The 14,320-nt window shown below is 42.8% G+C and overlaps 1 protein-coding gene across 3 annotated transcripts in view; it reads right to left on the reverse strand.

Annotated features, from left to right (window-relative positions):
* Positions 1-12,085: 12,085 nt before the first annotated feature.
* Positions 12,086-14,320, reverse strand: part of RGSL1 (regulator of G protein signaling like 1) — a 73,622-nt gene continuing 71,387 nt past the window's right edge. For all 3 annotated transcript variants that reach the window (XM_032862697.1, XM_032862695.1, XM_032862696.1), the window contains 2 exons: positions 13,752-13,861; positions 12,086-12,456 (listed from right to left, as the gene is read on the reverse strand). In XM_032862697.1, coding sequence (XP_032718588.1) covers positions 12,338-12,456; positions 13,752-13,861 — 229 coding nt within the window. In that variant the 3' untranslated portion in view covers positions 12,086-12,337. The remainder of the gene's footprint in view (positions 12,457-13,751; positions 13,862-14,320) is intronic.

Below are 14,320 nucleotides of genomic sequence, written 5' to 3' on the forward strand. Positions count from 1 at the left end.
GTTATCTGCATGTCACTCTGCTATCTATTAGAGGCATAAAGAAAAACATGACATGGTCTGGTCTCTGTCTTACAAAGGCTTATAGTTTAGCAGGTGAGGAATATATATAAACAAGAATCTCAAGAAGGGGAAAAAGTGTTGCAGAAAGAGAAGGGTGGGAAGAGAGAGGAGACAACCAGGAGGTGTCACTGTTGTGATGTCTCAACACCAGGTGGAGGGGAAGAGGAAGGACATTTTACACAATGTTGCTGGGGAATGAAATGCGTGAGGAAGAGAGGCAAGAGATGAATATGGAAACCCAGACTGGGGTCAAATCGACAGTGGTCTTCTATGTTACTAAGGAGTTGGGGCTTTTTCAGTCAGGCAAAGAAGGGTTGACAGCCAGCAAGGAATCAAACCTCAGTGCTACACCTGCAGGGCCTGAACTCTGCCAACCACCTGAATGAGCGGGAGGATGGGTTCATCCCTGGAGCCTCCAGGAAGGAATGCAGTTCTGCACACCTGACATTAACCCGTTGAGTCCCAGCTCTGACTTCTGACCTACAGCACCGTAACATAGTAACATTGTGGTGTTTTAAGCCAGTGAGTGTCTGGTAATTTGTTATGATAGCTAGAACACTAATACAGGGACTAGAGGAAGCCACCTTCCTTCCCTGGCCTTTCCCTTTTGATTTGGCTTTGGAATATATGTGGGTTTCAGTGGAGTGAAGTCCAGAGCCAGTGACCAAGAGAGAATTCTTGAGACGTCTCTGGGGCAAAACAGTGGTTTATTAAAGCCCAGGAACAGCACCCGGGGCCAGAAAGCCCTGCTGCACTGGGGCTGTGGGGCTGTGGCTGATTATATACTGTGGGGTTGGGAGAGGTAAGGAAAAGGGGAGGTTTTAAAAGAACTTTCATGGCGCCTGGGTGGCTCAGTCATTAAGCGTCTGCCTTCAGCTCAGGTCATGATCTCAGGGTCCTGAGATCGAGCCCCACAACGGGCTTCCTGCTCCACGGGAAGCCAGCTTCTCCTTCCCACTCCCTGATCCTGTGTTCCTTCTCTCCCTGTGTCTCTTTCTGTCAAATAAATAAATAAACAAATAAATAAATATTAAAAAAAAAAAGAACTTTCATACGCTAAAGAGGACCTTCAAGATACTGAGACTCTTTGCCAGTTGTGAAGTTAAGCTTGTCTTTCCCCTCCAGCAAGGCATTAACATTAGATAGTTGGGAGATTGTCCTGGAAGAACGTCACAACTGTCCCACCCAGGAATGGGGGGTGGGGAGGGGTTGCAGGGGATCGCTGCTGCTTTCTTCAGCCAGCCTTCTGTTTCCTCATGACTTTGATGCCAGTGACCCTCATGGGTCTAATGTTTGGACTTCTCCTCCTCCCTCCTAATGTTTTCTAAGATAGACCCCGGACCCAAATATAATTACAAGGGGGAAAGAAAAAGTTTAAAGCAAAGATTTGCATTTGTTGGGCTGTGGGTCATGGTTACCGACCACCAAGTTTTGTTTGACTTGCATAGTATTATAAAAACTTTAAATTTTGTGTTCTTTGTCTCTCTTCCTTTTTGTGTTTTCCCTCCCCCCTCCCTTTCTTCTTTTTCTTTCTTTCCTTATTTTTGCCTTAAGTTAAGGAGCTCTGTGATCTCGGGGTCCTGGGATCGAGTCCCACATTGGGCTCTCTGCTAGGCAGGGAGCCTGCTTCCTCCTCTCTCTCTCTCTACTTGTGATCTCTCTCTCTGTCAAATAAATAAAATCTTAAAAAAAAAAAAGTTAAGGAGCTCTGGCCCCATTGAGCTGGCTGCCTGGATCTGAGTGTTACTGTCCCCTTTGATGAGTGTTCAGTTTCTAGCATTCCTTGTTACCTCTCATGGGTTGTTTACTCATTTATATTACCTGTTTGCATGCTGATTGCCTTTGTGACACTAGCCTAAATCTAGAGTGAAAACATACTGGATCTGGGATCTCTGAACTGAGAGGATACAAAAGCAAAGGAAGCAACAGCAAGACTCAATAAATGAACAGAATTACTTTTTTCAATTCAGGGTGGTCCTATGAAGTATCATGAGGTCTTCTGAATAACATGTGTGCTTGCACCTCTGTGTGTGACTATACCTATGGATGAGTGTATATAGGTAGAGAATTATGAAATGGGCAAAAATCACAGTTTCAGATGAATTCTTTGAGTGAGGTTTCTTTTCCTTCAGTGGGACCCACCTACTACCAATCTACAGTTTCAGCTCTGCCTCAGTCCAATGGGAGGATATTTAGGCACATGACCCTGAGTCAGTATTTTACGAGATCCTCATCATTGCTTTGTTGTGGCCTAACATCCTCTCTGGTTCCGTGTGCAAGGTTTTGACTTGTTTATCTTTGACCAAGATCATTCCTGACAGCTCAATTCCAGTAATAGGGTTCTTTCCCATTCTCTTCTTGCCTTAGTTTCTTGCCTGATTTTTAAAAACTGTAATTCTGTCTCATGCCCTCTAATCGATCTGTTAACTCAAATTCTGTCTTGGAACCTTAGCCTCATTAGGGGAGGAAATTCTCACTCCTTTTTTCTGGGCCTTCCTTAGGCTGAATTTTTACTTCATTGGACCCTCTCCCAGTGGCCTGAGGCTCTCCACACGTCGTCTGAGGCAACACCTTTTCTAGTCACATCGGCCTAGAGTCTTCTTGGCCTGTCACAATCAAAGCTCCATTCAGAAGATCTCACTGTCCCAGGCATTTGTGAGCCCTGTGAGGACATTACAACATTTTTCATTCTTGAGGAAAGTCTAGGAAATAAAATATGTGAACATAGGAGGAAACTGCCTGGAAATTTGAGAGGCTTCCCCAGTAAGCTTTCTAGTCTTTCCTTGTTCTGCAGCTCACAGGGTTGAGCCTATCTTTTCTCAATTATCTCAAGCGGAAGGCTCATTTAGGACATTTGGTCATTTTACTCCTGATTTTCTTCAGAATGAACCTAGTGCTCTATAACCATGACAATAATTTGGGCCTTTAGGTTAAAAAATTCCCAAAGAGTCTCTTTGTCTATTAATTGACAACTAAACAGAACTCTAGGGAAGAACTATTCCTTTTGGGCATGAAAAGTTATATAGAGTTATATGATCATGGAATGAGGACTAGCCAAAGATTTGGAAGTGGTGTGTTCTAGTCCAGACTCTGCCACTGACTACCTGGTGATCTGGGGAAAGACACTTACAGTCTGTGTGGCTTTCCTTAACTGTTTAAAAAGAAGTAATTTTTAGGGGAGGAGTCAAGATGGCGGAGAAGTAGCAGCTGAGACTACTTCAGGTAGCGGGAGATCAGCTAGATAGCTTATCTAAAGATTGCAAACACCTACAAATCCAACGGGAGATCGAAGAGAAGAACAGCAATTCTAGAAACAGAAAATCAACCACTTGCTGAAAGGTAGGACTGGCGGAGAAGTGAATCCAAAGGGACGGGAAGATAGACCGCGGGGGGAGGGGCCGGCTCCCGGCAAGCGGCAGAGCAACGGAGCATAAAACCAGGACTTTTAAAAGTCTGTTCCGCTGAGGGACATCGTTCCAGAGGCTTAACCGGGGAGAAGCGCACGCGGGGTCAGCGTGGCCTCAGGTCCCGCAGGGTCACAGAAGGATCGGGGTGTCTGAGTGTCGCAGAGCTTGCAGGTATTAGAACGGGGAAGCCGGCTACAGAGACAGAGCCGAGGAGTGACTCTCAGCTCGGGGTTACCTTGAACCGGTCTCAGGCTCGGTCAGCTCGGAGCGCGGCCGGAGGCCAGGGTGACGGGAGCAATTGGGCGCTGTTCTCTGAGGGCGCACTGAGGAGTGGGGCGCTAGGCTCTCGGCTACTCCGGGCCGGAGACTGGGAGGCCGCCATCTTCATTCCCGTCCTCCGGACTCTACGGAAAGTGCTCAGGGAACAAAAGCTCCCGAAAGCAAACCCAAGCGGATTACTCAGCCCGGCCCCTGGTAAGGGCGGTGCAACTCCGCCTGGGGCAAAGACACTTGAGAATCACTACAACAGGCCCCTCCCCCAGATGATCAACAAGAAACCCAGCCGGGACCAAGTTCACCTACCAAGGAGTGCAGTTTCAATACCAAGGAGAGCAGCGGAATTCCAGAGGAGGAGAAAACAAAGCACGGAGCTCATGGCTTTCTCCCCATGATTCTTTAGCCTTGCAGTTAATTTAATTTTTTTTCTTTTTCAATTTTTTTCTCTTCTTCTGCAAATTTTTTTTAACTTTTACCCTTTTCTTTTTTAACGTTTTTTAACTAGTTTATCTAATATATATATATTTTTTTACTTTTTATATTTTTTCTTTATTCGTTTTTTTCTTTTGTTTCATTTTTTTTTTTTCTTTCTGAACCTCTTTTTATCCCCTTTCTCCCCCCTCAGGATTTGGGATCTCTTCTGATTTGGTTAAAGCATATTTTCCTGGGGTTGTTGCCACCCTTTTAGTATTTTACTTGCTCCTTCATATACTCCTATCTGGACAAAATGACAAGGCGGAAAAATTCACCACAAAAAAAAAAAAAAGAACAAGAGGCAGTACCAAAGGCTAGGGACCTAATCAATACAGACATTGGTAATATATCAGATCTAGAGTTCAGAATGACGATTCTCAAGGTTCTAGCTGGGCTCAAAAAAGGCATGGAAGATATTAGAGAAACCCTCTCTGGAGATATAAAAGCCCTTTCTGGAGAAATAAAAGAACTAAAATCTAACCAAGTTGAAATAAAAAAAGCTATTAATGAGATGCAATCAAAAATGGAGGCTCTCACTGCTAGGATAAATGAGGCAGAAGAAAGAATTAGTGATATAGAAGACCAAATGACAGAGAATAAAGAAGCTGAGCAAAAGAGGGACAAACAGCTACTGGACCACGAGGGGAGAATGCGAGAAATAAGTGACACCATAAGACGAAACAACATTAGAATAATTGGGATTCCAGAAGAAGAAGAAAGAGAGAGGGGAGCAGAAGGTATATTGGAGAGAATTATTGGAGAGAATTTCCCCAATATGGCAAAGGGAACAAGCATCAAAATCCAGGAGGTTCAGAGAACCCCCCTCAAAATCAATAAGAATAGGTCCACACCCCATCACCTAATAGTGAAATTTACAAGTCTTAGTGACAAAGAGAAAATCCTGAAAGCAGCCCGGGAAAAGAAGTCTGTAACATACAATGGTAAAAATATTAGATTGGCAGCAGGCTTATCTACAGAGACCTGGCAGGCCAGAAAGAGCTGGCATGATATATTCAGAGCACTAAAAGAGAAAAACATGCAGCCAAGAATACTATATCCAGCTAGGCTATCATTGAAAATAGAAGGAGAGATTAAAAACTTTCAGGACAAACAAAAACTGAAAGAATTTGCAAACACCAAACCAGCTCTACAGGAAATATTGAAAGGGGTCCTCTAAGCAAAGAGAGACCCTAAAAGTAGTAGATCAGAAAGGAACAGAGACAATATACAGTAACAGTCACCTTACAGGCAATACAATGGCACTAAATTCATATCTCTCAATAGTTACCCTGAATGTTAATGGGCTAAATGCCCCAATCAAAAGACACAGGGTATCAGAATGGATAAAAAAACAAAACCCATCTATATGTTGCCTACAAGAAACTCATTTTAGACCCGAAGACACCTTCAGATTTAAAGTGAGGGTGTGGAAAACAATTTACCATGCTAATGGACATCAGAAGAAAGCAGGAGTGGCAATCCTTATATCAGATCAATTAGATTTTAAGCCAAAGACTATAATAAGAGATTAGGAAGGACACTATATCATACTCAAAGGGTCTGTCCAACAAGAAGATCTAACAATTTTAAATATCTATGCCCCTAACGTGGGAGCAATCAACTATATAAACCAATTAATTACAAAATCAAAGAAACACATCAACAATAATACAATAATAGTAGGGGACTTTAACACTCTCCTCACTGAAATGGACAGATCATCCAAGCAAAAGATCAACAAGGAAATAAAGGCCTTAAAGGACACACTGGACCAGATGGACATCACAGATATATTCAGAACATTTCATCCCAAAGCAACAGAATACACATTCTTCTCTAGTGCCCATGGAACATTCTCCAGAATAGATCACATCCTGGGTCCTAAATCAGGTCTCAACCGGTATCAAAAGATTGGGATCATTCCCTGCATATTTTCAGACCACAATGCTCTGAAGCTAGAACTCAATCACAAGAGGAAATTTGGAAAGAACCCAAATACATGGAGATTAAACAGCATCCTTCTAAAGAATGAATGGGTCAACCAGGAAATTAAAGAAGAATTGAAAAAATTCATGGAAACAAATGATAATGAAAACACAATGGTTCAAAATCTGTGGGACACAACAAAGGCAGTCCTGAGAGGAACATATATAGCGGTACAAGCCTTTCTCAAGAAACAAGAAAGGTCTCAGGTACACAACCTAACCCTACACCTAAAGGAGCTGGAGAAAGAACAAGAAAGAAACCCTAAACCCAGCAGGAGAAGAGAAATCGTAAAGATCAGAGCAGAAATCAATGAAATAGAAACCAAAAAAACAATAGAACAAATCAACAAAACTAGGAGCTGGTTCTTTGAAAGAATTAATAAGATTGATAAACCCCTGGCCAGACTTATCAAAAAGAAAAGAGAAAAGGCCCAAATAAATAAAATCACGAATGAAAGAGGAGAGATCACAGCTAACACCAAAGAAATACAGACAATTATAAGAACATACTATGAGCAACTCTACGCCAACAAATTTGACAATCTGGAAGAAATGGATGCATTCCTAGAGACATATAAACTACCACAACTGAACCAGGAAGAAATAGAAAGCCTGAACAGACCCATAACCAGTAAGGAGATTGAAACAGTCATCAAAAATCTCCAAACAAACAAAAGCCCAGGGCCAGACGGCTTCCCGGGGGAATTCTACCAAACATTTAAAGAAGAACTAATTCCTATTCTCCTGAAACTGTTCCAAAAAATAGAAATGGAAGGAAAACTTCCAAACTCATTTTATGAGGCCAGCATCACCTTGATCCCAAAACCAGACAATGATCCCATCAAAAAAGAGAACTACAGACCAATATCCTTGATGAACACAGATGCGAAAATTCTCACCAAAATACTAGCCAATAGGATCCAACAGTTCATTAAAAGGATTATTCACCACGACCAAGTGGGATTTATTCCAGGGCTGCAAGGTTGGTTCAACATCCGCAAATCAATCAATGTGATACAACACATTAATAAAAGAAAGAACAAGAACCATATGATACTCTCCATAGATGCTGAAAAAGCATTTGACAAAGTACAGCATCCCTTCCTGATCAAAACTCTTCAAAGTGTAGGGATAGAGGGCACATACCTCAATATTATCAAAGCCATCTATGAAAAACCCACCGCAAATATCATTCTCAATGGAGAAAAACTGAAAGCTTTTCCGCTAAGGTCAGGAACACGGCAGGGATGTCTGTTACCACCACTGCTATTCAACATAGTACTAGAAGTCCTAGCCTCAGCAATCAGACAACAAAAGGAAATTAAAGGCATCCATATCAGCAAAGAAGAAGTCAAACTATCACTCTTCGCAGATGATATGATACTATATGTGGAAAACCCAGAAGACTCCACTCCAAAACTGCTAGAACTCAAACAGGAATTCAGTAAAGTGTCAGGATATAAAATCTGTGCACAGAAATCAGTTGCATTTCTCTACACCAACAACAAGACAGAAGAAAGAGAAATTAAGGAGTCCATCCCATTTACAATTGCACCCAAAACTATAAGATACCTAGGAATAAACCTAACCAAAGAGGCTAAGAATCTATACTCAGAAATCTATAAAGTACTCATGAAAGAAATTGAGGAAGACACAAAGAAATGGAAAAATGTTCCATGCTCCTGGATTGGAAGAATAAATATTGTGAAAATGTCTATGCTACCTAAAGCAATCTACACATTTAATGCAATTCCTATCAAAGTACCATCCATTTTTTTCAAAGAAATGGAACAAATAATGCTAAAATTTATATGGAACCAGAAAAGACCTCGAATAACCAAAGGAATATTGAAAAAGAAAGCCAAAGTTGGTGGCATCACAATCCTGGACTTCAAGCTCTATTACAAAGCTGTCATCATCAAGACAGCGTGGTACTGGCACAAAAACAGACACATAGATCAATGGAACAGAATAGAGAGCCCAGAAATAGACCCTCAACTCTATGGTCAACTAATCTTCGACAAAGCAGGAAAGAATGTCCAATGGAAAAAAGACAGCCTCTTCAATAAATGGTGTTGGGAAAATTGGACAGCCACATGCAGAAAAATGAAATTGGATCATTTCCTTACACCACACACGAAAATAGACTCAAAATGGATGAAGGACCTCAATGTGAGAAAGGAATCCATCAAAATCCTTGAAGAGAACACAGGCAGCAACCTCTTCGACCTCAGCCGCAGCAACATCTTCCTAGGAACATCGCCAAAGGCGAGGGAAGCAAGGGCAAAAATGAACTATTGGGATTTCATCAAAATCAAAAGCTTTTGCACAGCAAAGGAAACAGTTAACAAAACCAAAAGACAACTGACAGAATGGGAGAAGATATTTGCAAACGACATATCAGATAAAGGGCTAGTGTCCAAAATCTATAAAGAACTTAGCAAACTCAACACCCAAAGAACAAATAATCCAATCAAGAAATGGGCAGAGGACATGAACAGACATTTCTGCAAAGAAGACACCCAGATGGCCAACAGACACATGAAAAAGTGCTCCATATCACTCGGCATCAGGGAAATACAAATCAAAACCACAATGAGATATCACCTCACACCAGGCAGAATGGCTAAAATTAACAAGTCAGGGAATGACAGATGCTGGCGAGGATGCAGAGAAAGGGGAACCCTCCTACACCGTTGGTGGGAATGCAAGCTGGTGCAACCACTCTGGAAAACAGCATGGAGGTTCCTCAAAATGTTGAAAATAGAACTACCCTATGACCCAGCAATTGCACTACTAGGTATTTATCCTAAAGATACAAACGTAGTGATCCGAAGGGGCACGTGCACCCGAATGTTTATAGCAGCAATGTCTACAATAGCCAAACTATGGAAAGAACCTAGATGTCCATCAACAGACGAATGGATAAAGAAGATGTGGTATATATACGCAATGGAATACAATGCAGCCATCAAAAGAAATGAAATCTTGCCATTTGCGACGACGTGGATGGAACTAGAGGGTATCATGCTTAGCGAAATAAGTCAATCGGAGAAAGACAACTATCATATGATCTCCCTGATATGAGGGAGAGGAGATGCAACATGGGGTGTTGAAGGGGTAGGAGAAGAGTAAATGAAACAAGTTGGGATTGGGAGGGAGACAAACCATAAGTGACTCAATCTCACAAAACAAACTGAGGGTTGATGGGGGGAGGGGGGTTGGGAGAGGGGGGTGGTGTTATGAACATTGGGGAGGGTATGTGCTATGGTGAGTGCTGTGAAATGTGTAAACCTGGTGATTCACAGACCTGTACACCTGGGGATAAAAATATATGTTTAAAAAAAATAAAATTAATTAAGAAAAAGAAGCAATTTTTAACATGGTTACTCACAGGGTTGTGAGGATTTCCTAAGGATGGATCTGAGTCATTGTCCAAATTGGAGATCCCAGCATTAAGATCCCATCTGTTTACTGTTGATAAAAACAGCACCTTGTTTACTAGAGTGTTTAATGCCATCTACATATTTGTCATGGGATTCGTTGACATTCATGAGTCAGAGATCTGCTCAAGGCTATGCAGCTCCAGAATGAATCAAGAACTCAGGTCTCTTGACCCTGAGAGTCAGGTGATGTTACATGCCCACTGTAGAAAGAGCATCTCTGACAGAAACCCCAGGATCAAGGAGCACAGAGGTGCTTCTGTTCATGCTCTCTGCTCACATCTTACCCATTGAAGTCCCATCCTACCATGTCTGGGCTGACATCCCATTGATCATTCCAGGACAGATGACACTGGGCCATTTCATTTCTGACCATAAAAGTTTCTGTCAGTGTTAAGAGGCTTCTGAGAGATGATGTGCCTCTGTTGGGAGTCTGACTGGACTACTTTCTCTCCTTTTTGGTGCCAGGTAATTTTGGTCTGAAGGAAGAGAGAAGAGTGACCAGTTATTAGAATGGCAATGAGATAACTGGCATACTATGCTGGTTTGTTGCTGTCATTCCCTTTAGGAATAGCAGTGGTCCAAACCAAAACCCTTTGACCTCAGGGTAGGGCTCCTTGAATAATTCTTCTTACCTTCCTCTCCAAGAACTAATAATCCCTGAAGCTACGTATTGCTTTTCTGTACAAACAATTCCAAAGTTCTTTTCTTCTAGGCAAGTTGATACTGGGGCAGCTCGAAACTCCTGTTGGCCTTGTAGAAGGTCTGAGAAGATGGGCTGGCTGCTGAGGAAACCAGGCCTTCCAGTCACATAGGCTGGTGTCTATAACCCTGACTTTCAAGCAGCTCTTTGGCTCAGTTTTGTCTTCCACGACCCCCTAGCGATTTTCTCAGAGCTCTAACGTAGCATGAATTCCACTTTGGTGCTTGTACAGAAGTGAGTTAGGCTGAATCAGATTTTTTTTAAGATTTTATTTATAAATAAATAAGACAGACAGAGATCACAAGTAGCCAGGCAGGCAGAGGGTGGGGGGAGCAGGTTCCCTGCTGAGCAGAGAGCCCAATGTGGGGCTCGATCCCAGGACCCTGAGATCATGACCTGAGCTGAAGACAGAGGCTTAATCCACTGAGCCACCCAGGTGCCCCAAGCTGAATCAGATTTTGACAGGCTCAAGTCCTTTATGATTTTATTGACAATATTCTGCCAAGTAGAACAATTCTTTTTCTTTCCGTTTTATGCCCCTTACCTTGAAAAGCTTGAGTATTAGGGAGGCTGGTAATAAAAGATCATCTGGGACACTCTTCTCCTAGCAATAATGTTCTCCTAGAAGGTGGGTCAAGGTATCCAACTTCCTAAAAGTGCCTTAGTTGGAGACATGTAAGGAAACCCACAGAGAAACCCTTCCCTAACTATCTTGACTATAGGACTCTCCGGAAGAAGCAACCTCAACTTCTTGGTTTTCATATGCTAAGGAGTGTCAGGATGTGGAGCTAGGTCTCTGGGAAATTTCTCCCCCATCTCCCATTGTACACTTGGACAAAGCAGCTCTGAACTGAAGAAGAGGACTTCTGCCCCATGCCTACCCTGGTACAGGACACAGCTGCACTGTGGTGAGCCTATGTCTTGATGGGGTAAGGTTGCTAGAAGAAGCTAAAGACAAATGTAGAGAAAAACTGCATCAGAACTCAGGGTACACTTGAGGGCCTCCAGCCCAGGAAGGCCATCCCAGAACAACCTCCAGGGAAACACCTTCAGGGAAGGAGTGGGGAAATGGAAGGTGAAGCAGTGATGCTCCAAGGACATCAAGGAGACCTGGTCTGAGTGCTGCAGTACCTTTGGTCTTAGGAGACATTTTATCTGGATACAAAGGTCATGATGACAACCCCAAAGACCCAGGGAAGTAACAAAAGGAAATGAAGCCATATGAATACTGGAATCGCAAAGCTTAAGGCTGTTTGGACCCTATGGATCATGGGCAATATTCCATAGTGGCCTCCCCCACTAGGGAATGAGGGGACATATGCAAATGGGCAGAAAAGGCAAGCTGGTGTTTCATGCCCATAAGCAGCAGAAAGAAACAGTATATCCAACCTAGAAATAGCAGTGAACAATTGGTATAGGGGGAAAGAAAAAGCTTGTCATGAGAGACCATGTGGAAACCAAGGCAACTTTAATATTTGGAAGGGGCTTAACTCCTTGAGGCTAAAGATGGGGGAGAAAAAGGTTATAGCGTGGCTCAGATATGGGTGGCTAGGACAAGAGTGTTTATTACTAGGATAAGATGATCTGTAGCATGTACTTCCAGGAAGCAGAAGGTATGGGATGGAGGTTCTGTTCAAGTTAGCAGGTGCTCTCAGACGGAGGGGAAAATAACAACTGGGATGTTACAGTTGTGTCCACACACACATTGGAACCACTACACATACAGAGGAGCCAGCAGAGATACAGACAAGCCCAAGGTACCTGCCTTCAAGGGGCTATAAGAGAATTAGGAAGATACAATTATTCAGATGAGAGCTGTGCACAGAGCCCCAGAAAGGCAGTCAGGAGACCTGCTTCTCATCCCATCTCTGCCACTCACATGCTGGGTGGTTTGGAGCAAATCGCTTCACATTTCGGGGACCTCAGTCTCCTTGTGGTCATTAAGGAGCTTGGCCAAACTGGATTAGAGTCACCATCTTAGTAGTTAGATCAGTGGGATTCTAACTCCAACTCACAATTTTGGCCTGGACTTGCTATTACCTCCCGTTGTTGAGGCCGAAACCACTCAATACCTCTGAGCAAGGTGAATCTTAAGATGGCATGGTCTCCTGGAGAAGAAAGACAGGGAACATTAAAATCCCTTATAACACCCAATAAAATAAATCTTTATATGTAAGCAAGGAAGTTCTTGACAACATTCCTTGGAGTATAGGATGTTACTGACAGATATTATCTAAATCCAAGCCTCTATATTTGAGATCAGGGAGGTAAAGGTGATTTATTTCCTACTTAGGTGCTCCTCTCAGAGGGGCAGGAACTTGGCTCCACAACCAGCCAGAGCTGCTTCTCTCACTCTTCATGCAAGCTAGGGATGGGTTAAGTTTCAAAAGTCTCATTTGTACTCCTCAAAGGGAGTGGAACGCTTGTTTGTGAGGAGGCTGGAAGGGGGGCAGGGTTAAGTATCTGGAAAAAATGGACATGAGAACTGCATAGGCTGAAACTAAAAACTTGGAATGCTCAGCTCTCTTACAGGACAATTTGTTGCTGTCTTTAAGACTCCTGTCTTATCTCCTTATTTTGTTCTGATGCTGGTACCAGTTTCAGACTCACAGACCTGTTCTCTTTGGTTCTCAGAACCTTCCACTGCAGAGACATCCAGTCCTGCTCTCTCCAGGCACTGCTCTGTGCACCCTCTTCCCCCTCTTTAAAATTTCCTTACTGATCTCAGTGCAGATATTAAGAAAGGGATTGAGTTTAACTGCTCTGCTAAGAAGACATGTCTGTATTTGTTTTCAAATGCACCCTATTTGCTTATTTATAAATATATTAATAATATGCAATATATGAATGACATATTAAGAGTATATTAATAATAAATATGTAGATCACTCATAATCACACCATGCAGAGATAAGCCTATTAATACTTTATGAATTTTTCCCATGCTCTCATAAAGATTACATACATGCATAAGGATATATATGTATTTACCACATGAAAATCATACCCTAAATCCACTTTTTAATTTTCTCATTTAACACCATAAAACAGATGCTTTTCAAATGATAGGGTTTCTGGAGATAGTTGGAGCAGGGGCTTCTTAAATAGCAGTAAAGCAAGTCACCACCTCTATCTACCCACCACATGGACCATGACCTACATCCTGAGGCTGTTGGGAGGTACTGCTGAGAATTGTGGTACATGGGTGGGGTACCCTTTTGCTGTTACTGATATCAACAGACAAAACATACTTTAATGCTTCTCTGAGAGCCAAGTTAATGAGATGCCCACCCCTCCAGGAAATACCCTCTATGAAGTCTTACCTTGGTCCTTTGGACCTTTGCTTTTCCTTTGTGAGTCTCATTTTCTAGAGAATGGGACTATAGGTCATGGTAGAGCTTACCTCCACTCCAAGGAGAAGTCTTGTGTGTGGGTTTAGGAGAAGTTTTTTTATCCTTGTGTGTCTTCCCCTTGAACTGGAAGTAAGAGCGGGCTGCCTTCCAGGAACAAAACCTGTGAGAAGATTGGCTTCTGGTCACATGGAAAAAGTTACCCGCTGAGGAGGCTGGAACACTGAGCATGGGGCAACTGGGTCAGGACCATTCCTTACAGAGAGTAAAGTGTGCAATAGAGAAGAGGAAAGTCTTGGCCTTGGGGTGTTGCCTGTCAGAGGCCCTTCTTCTGAGCCCTCTCTGTGTTCAGGCCTAGCTCCAGTGAGGACCTGGTATGGACAGTATGTTGGGATTCCCTTTCAGAACCAGTGAATGGAGACTGTAAAGAATCTGCTTTATCCAGATCTGAGGAAGAGTCAATCCCTCCAATGCTTTCTTGAGCCTCAGACTATGAGCTCTCCACTTAACCCCACGTGGTACAGCCAGAGTGTCTGACTGATTTCCTCTCAGGTCCTGATCCCTGATTTCATCCTGTCCCTTACTGAATGTCATGACCCTGTCATGACATTCCCAGCAGTCT

This window comes from Lontra canadensis, unplaced genomic scaffold (genome assembly GCF_010015895.1).
Source record: "Lontra canadensis isolate GAN:19392208 unplaced genomic scaffold, GSC_riverotter_1.0 scaffold24, whole genome shotgun sequence".
In the NCBI taxonomy this organism is placed as follows: Eukaryota; Metazoa; Chordata; class Mammalia; order Carnivora; family Mustelidae; genus Lontra; species Lontra canadensis.